Here is a 6978-nt window from a genome sequence, read left to right as displayed (position 1 = left end):
TCCCCTTCCCCTTCCCCTCCCGCCTGCCGAGGGGCTGCCCTGAAAATCCTGGAAGGGAAAGCGTCCCGTCCTCCCTTAGTGTGATCCTCAGCTGATCACCCTGGTCCTTCTCAAGGTTTAAATTGTACCTACTCTGCAAACCTTTTATTCCCTGTTTTTCAGTACGTGTCGCTGTCTGAAGAATCACCTGGAAGCAGGAATTACCTGCAATAACACAAGAGGCAGGAGGAGCGGTTTGTCATTTTATTGGAGCGGTGTCAGAGTGGGGTTGCTAGGTGCAGTGCCAGGAACGCTGGGGCTGCAGTTCTGCTACCACTAAAAATAGTTACAACTCCAAAAGCCATGCCTCACAGTAAGCGTGCATGCAGACACCTCGTGCTTTACTAAAAAACAAAATCTTTTTAATTAATTAAAGTTATAGACAGATAAGGGGATTTTTTTTTTACTACAGTTTAATTAAAGCAGTTACACAGCCTGAGCCTAAATCCCACATAACACTGTCTCTGCAGATATTGCAGTAAAATTTCACTAGTATTTACAGAAAAATTGAACTTGCTCAACAATACTAAAATCACAGTACAATAGAAAAATAAACATTTTCACGTCTATCTTTTAAACACACTGTCATTCACAGCCACAAAATAAGTAGTGGTTTTAATTCACAAGTCATATGTCTTCAAACAATCTGAAATCATTGTGCCAGTACAGGAATACTGGGCTGGAGCAGATTCTGATTCAGTGCAAAGCACCTGAAGTTTGAAGTATTACAGCAAATCTAAGTCCTGTTCAAGCAGGTGGGATTTTTTCCAAGTGAAAGTCTTTTAGTGTCAGGCCAAACCAGCTGCCAGCCCAGGGCCAGCACTCCCCGCAGCTCTGCTTGTGCCACCCCCTTTGTGACGGGCAGTTGTTGAATGTGGCTGCTCAGGAGCCTGAAATACATTTTTCATATTCAAATTCAACTTCAGGCCTGTCGCTTCCTTCAGCAGCGTTACCGGGGCGGGGACAACCCCTGCAGGTAATAAACATGAAGGGATAAGCTTGAAAAATAGAGAGTTTACCACAGAAATGAGTAATAAATACCTGTGTTAAGACACACCACTCTCTGTTCATGTTTTTGTTCTGGTCTAATCTGAAGGCAAAAACTAGTAACAAGAAAAAAAAAAAGACTTGCAGAAAGGCAAGGAGCAGGTTTTTGTCTCCTGTCACCTCAGCGCCAGCGTGATTAACTGCTCAGACCTGCCTTTCCCATCAGGACTACCTGTGGTGGCACTGGGGAAGAGCCCTGTCCATAAGGCTCGGAACACGTGTCCTGCCTGCCAGCTCCGGGGGACTCAGCCCTGTGATGGGAGCAGCTGGGGCTCAGGCTGATGGGTGGGCACCCTGCCCAGGGGCACCCAGAGCTTTGTGCCCCCTTCTTGTCCTTCCTTGTCGAGAAAGCCAAGAGGAGGATGCTGGGCTGGGGAACACTTGACCCAAGGGTTTAGTCTATGGGCTCACACCGTGGACACAAACCTTTGGCAGAGGAAGGCAGCGGGATGCTCTGGAGCACATGCTCATGGACCACCAGCTGAGAAATGTCCCCTCAGCATCCCATGGTCACCTCAGTGGGGAAGCCGGGCTGGGACCAGCTCATCAGGGCAACCTTCTGCTCAACACAGGGTCAGGCGAGATACTCCTGGGTCCCTGAGATCATTATTTCACTAACTTGGTGTCACATGAACTGGATTAAAGCAAAATACCTTCACTGCGATGTTATGAAAACGTACAAACTGACAGCAGCTCATGTGTAGGTTTCACACTGATTTCATCTCATATGAAAGATTACCATATGTGGGAGTTAATGGGCACAAAGGAGGTAAAAAAAATAACCCTGTGAGCTGGAGGAAGCAAAATACAGATAATGAATAACAACGTGTTTCGGCGTGGGTCATTGTAGAATGCTTTGGTAAAACTTAAGCTCCAAATAACTATTTACCTCAAACCTTTTGGTGTCTTCAGTGAGTGATTTGTATTTATTATATCCTGAGGATATAATATATCCAGAGGAAAAAAAAATAGGTTAAAAGCATGGCCATGAAATCATGAAATGTTTAATCTCATTTGCTAGTCGAAGGCTAATACAGCACAACAAGGGAAGGTGGAACTTTTAGGTGCTTTCCTGTAGTGAGGTGATGAGCTGGATGTCATTCCTAGTGAACACAACCCGTCGCCATCATTGCATATTAATTAAAAGCCCACAGGCTGCAGCTGAGATCACATTCCCCTGGCATGTTGGATAGGTCAGAGAGAAACTCCAGTTGAGTGGCTCAGGGAAAGGCTTCTTCAACTGCACCCATCACAAAGGTTTGTGTATGAGCACAGGGATTGCCGTGGGACGCTGAGGCTGCTGCATGGACTGTCTGCCACAAAGATATGACAGTAACTGCCCAAAGGCAAATATTTAATTACAGACTTGCCAAGTTCCCCAGGAGCTAATGGCTCTAGTCACCCCACTGTCTGGAGAAGATCTGCTTGGTTTTTGCCCCAGTGGTGCCCAATCCCCCTGGTCTGACCAGCTTCCTCACTGATGGGATGGCCCAAAAGACGCGATTCCCTCACGTTGAAGGTAAAAAATAATTGCGTGGGAGGAGAGCTGAATCTGGTGTGATTGTGCAGGGGTTCCAACTACCCCATCTCAAATACAGCAACACTTAAAAAACCATCAGGAACTTTAAATGGGATTGCCAGGCTCAGCTTCACGGTCCAGCTGGATTCAGAGGCAGCTCTGCCATGTCCATGCCCAGCAAGGAGTCGCATCGGAGCGGGATGTGGTGTGAGGTGTTGGCTCTGCAGGTCACAGGATCCGAAAGATGGACAAGAACCTGTGTGTAAAATGTGTTCAATGATCCTTCTCGGCGTTCAGTGGGAGGCTCCTGTATGCTTCTGTGAGGTGAAGATGCTGAGTGCAGTTGCTGCCATGGCTGATGGTCAGAAGTGATCATCATTAAATAATCAAAATAGAGCTCGTTAACGAACTGGGTGAAGTACCTGCTCAGTGGCACAGCTCTCTTCAAGGCAAGATGAAACAGAGCCAGCTTTCAATGGTACAGGAGGTAAGCAGAAGAACATTGCAAGTGTTCAAGACCCACAAGCCTGCAGGAAAACAATAGAATGGAGGTGGCTGTCCTGACAGAAGGTGGATCTCCCTGGCAGGGCGTCTGTCCGGGCCGTGGGTCTCTCCCTCAGCGCACCCAGCCTGCTGTAGCCGGGACCGTGGAGTTTTGTTGCACTTGGGTTTCCTCCGCATGGTAATAATCAACCAACTATCAACCATATTTGAGAGACACATTGCAAAAAGACTGTAAGCAACTACATAAGGCCCAACCTGGGTGTGCAGTTTTACATTCTGCTGTGCCTGTTCAGGATCTTTTTTCAGCCGTGGATTAGTGGAACATTTTATTTCCTAACGGAAAGAGAGAAATAGACCACAAAACACTGGGAAAGGAACACGATTTTAAACCTAGAGAAGCAGATTCAGAGAACATCCTATTTTTATGCTTTCTCTCCATTTAATTCATCTGCTGTTCCAAACAAGACATGCCTCAGCTGAATGAAGTCTCAAATAATCACATAATAGGAGAAGTCATTTCTTGTGAAGCAGGCTCATTCTCTGGTGATATAAATAGGTTGTGCTGTTCCGCAGCCTTTTGTCAGTGGGGATTAATTAGCAATTGACCCTTGGTTGGGACTTCACTACCTCTACGTTTTTCATCTTATAAGGCTAAATGAGATCTTAACATTGCTTCCAAAAGCTATGCTTCCTAAGCAGTAGTTTAATTTTTCTCTAGGCTATAAATCAGTAGTTTAATTTATCACTAGGTGACATATCAACAGTGAATAGTCAGGGTGGAATTGAGTTTATTATAAAGATGTTCTGTTAGAAGACACAGTATTACAGTGATTGAAACATGCTGTTCAATTTTCCATTAATGCCCAATTCTGAATATGAACACAGAGAACCACACTTTACCTACTTTACATTTAGCTTTCTAATAAATAAGTTCAATAAATAGGGATTTTGCAGATTAAGAAGCCGTACGTGTGAACAGAAGCTGCTTTACAATGTTGTCAAAAAATAACTAGAGCTATTCTTGTTTGTTACCAATCACCGGAAATCAGTAAGTAAAATAGGAGTATTTTACTCTTACTATGAAGACTGGAGGAACGAGGATCTGTTAAAATCACCCTTAGGATTACACAGAACTTAATTTTGTACACTAAATTTATAATTTAGAGCATGCTTCCATACCATTTTTAGCACACACTATTTTCAAATACATTTCTTAAAAATATGAGACATGAATAAGGCTGCCCATGTAAGACTTTGTCTGTGCTCTGATCACTAGCTCTTGTGTTACACAATACTGCAGTTTGACTAATTCTGGACGATGTATTCCACGTTTGGAGAAGATACATAATAAAGGACCAGGTTCAGTCTGTAGTATATTGCAACATCTTGTTAATACAGTAATTTATTTGTCACAGTACAAAAAAACCTAATTCCCCCAATTATTTTTTATATATATATATATAATATATAATCCATTTATATTATCCATTTTAATAACTACTTTCTTGGGAAACAACTCTTTTGTTATCTCTAAAGATTGCCAGGAACAGAAACATTCTGGTACCACATGGAAACGCAGGTAACTCAGCAACTGTAGTTGTACTTGTCTAGCAGTACAGTTATTTTCAGCACGCACACTCCTCACGTTTTACCCCGTGAGGTAAAGGCCGTAGCACACAACCCCAGCAAGGCTCCCAACACCGGTGGCCGAGCGGTCGCTCGCGCTGCAGCGAGATGCTGGGCAAGACGCCTTTGGGAAGGGCCTCGGTCCGTGCTCAGCCGCTCCTCTGGCTCCATCACGCCGGTTTTCCTCAGCAGGGGAGGCAGGATGGGACCATGGGCTGCTCAGAACCCAACCGCCTCCGCAGGCGTTCGCACGCCGACAGCTGCTCACGGAACGCACGTGCAAAGCAGGCGGCTGCTGGCAGCAGCTCCTAGAGAGACCTGCCCATCTGCCGCGGCTGAGGTGGCAGCTCACCTGGAAACCCATCTGCCTTTAAGGGGTGAGAGGGGGGGGATGTCCAGATTTTTCATGAACAACCATCGTAATCTGGAAGCATAATCATGCACACATCAGTAAGCCTACTTTTTGTAAAACACCGGCACTCGAAGAAGACTGACTCGTAAATGCTACCAAACTATCAAGTAATTATCAACACTAAAAGTAGATGAAGAAATAATAAAACCCTAAAGGTGAGATAACCACATCATGACTTCCATTTAAATACTTGTTTACAACGGCAAGTGAGCAAAAGGCTGAGTACGTGGACTGAGCCTTGGAAGAGAAGACACTGCCCGCTCTTATTTTTATTTCCTATGTTTAAAGAGAGGCTAATTGAGAACATTTTCAAATGTGGGAGACTAAGTCATTAAAACAGGAGCACTTGGATTGCTTTCTTCCTTTGGGGGATTTACTTCATTTTACTTTATCTGACACAAGTCAGAAAGAAAAGAGAATATTCTAGGGAGAAGGAAAGCTGAATTTTGACATGTTACTTTCCATTAAAATTCTCCCACTGACTCTGTTAGGCTTTTTCTAAGATCAGAAAGTGAGGCTTTACCTAAAAGAAATCTGGGAGACTGGGAGATTTTCCTCACATACTTGCAGCACTACAGTGCCCTACTGCCTCAAAGGAAAGGATTTTCTCAAACTGTTCCCAAATCTTTCGCATCTGTTCACAAACTCGTGTCTCCGTTCTGTTTATACTCAGATAAAATATTGAGAGTCATTTCCTCGCTTTTGGACTGCACGTTGTGTTCACTTCTTCTGGACGATTTCCTGGTCGCCCTGGAAAGCCGCCTTCGGAAGGTGTCACCCGCCAGGAAGTAAAGGATGGGGTCGACGCAGCTGTTGAGGCTGGCCAGCCCCCTCGTCACTTGGTAGGTGGCATAGACCTTATCGTTGAAGGCACACATTTGTGGAGTCTGAAAATCCACCCTGGCTCTTAGATTTAAGGTCTTCATCACGTGGAAGGGAAGGTAAGACACAGCAAAGACCGTCAACACAATAATAACCAGGTAAATCGACTTTCTCCTGAGAGGAGAATTGTCCAGATCTTTGTAAATCAAAGCTTTCACAATGAGGCCGTAGCAACCAAGGATCAGTATGAAGGGGATGCAGAACATAAGCACGGTGGTGCACATGCTGTAAATGAAGTAACTTCTCAGGTAATCATCGGCTGTTGTGTCGTAGCATGTCGTGGTTTTATTCTTCCTTATCCCTGTTCCCGAGTAGAAGAGTATGGGAGAAATCACAGCCACCACAATGACCCAGACCAGGGAGCTGATGTACACCGCGTTCTTCTTCTTCAGCCTCCCCAGCGACTTCAGGGGGTGCACCACTCCCGTGTACCTGTGCACACTTATGCAAGTGAGAAACAAAATACTGCCGTACAGGTTCACGTGGAAGATGAACCTTTGCAGTTTGCACATGATATCTCCAAAGATCCAGTCAGTTTTATTGAAGTAGTAAAAGATGAGGGCAGGCAGAGTCAAGACATACAGGAAATCGGCCAGCGCCAAGTTGAACATGTAAACTGAGATGCCGCTCCAAGGCCTCATGTGGAAGACAAACATCCAGATGGCCACGCTGTTGCCCAAAAACCCAGTGATGAAGACCAGAATGTAGACGGTGGGAAGGTAATAGAACTGGAAGCCAGTTTTGGTCAGGGAACACTTGGTGGTGGCGTTTCCTGCAGCCCAGCCGCTGCTGGATAACAGGTTGGGTTCAGTTCCATTCAAAGCAGCAGAAAAGAGAACTTCGGTCATGATCCTTCCACCAGAGTCACATCAGTCCGAGGTGAAGCAACTGAGTCTCTACAGGAACGCATCTAAAACGAGAAAAGAGCCAAACCCTCACCGGGAGGCAA

At 45.1% G+C, this 6978-nt stretch overlaps 1 protein-coding gene across 1 annotated transcript; it reads right to left on the bottom strand.

Moving 5' to 3' along the window:
* Positions 1-5513: 5513 nt before the first annotated feature.
* Positions 5514-6877, bottom strand: P2RY1 (purinergic receptor P2Y1). Its single transcript, XM_010163325.2, has one exon. The coding sequence runs from the start codon at positions 6875-6877 to the stop codon at positions 5786-5788; it is 1092 nt and encodes a 363-aa protein (XP_010161627.1). The 3' UTR covers positions 5514-5785.
* Between the last annotated feature and the right edge of the window lie 101 nt (positions 6878-6978).

The sequence above is a fragment of the Antrostomus carolinensis genome, unplaced genomic scaffold (genome assembly GCF_000700745.2).
Source record: "Antrostomus carolinensis isolate BGI_N321 unplaced genomic scaffold, ASM70074v2 scaffold45752, whole genome shotgun sequence".
Taxonomy (NCBI): domain Eukaryota; kingdom Metazoa; phylum Chordata; class Aves; order Caprimulgiformes; family Caprimulgidae; genus Antrostomus; species Antrostomus carolinensis.
The sequence above is the reverse complement of the archived record's forward strand: the minus strand, read 5'-3'. Positions and strand labels throughout refer to the sequence as shown.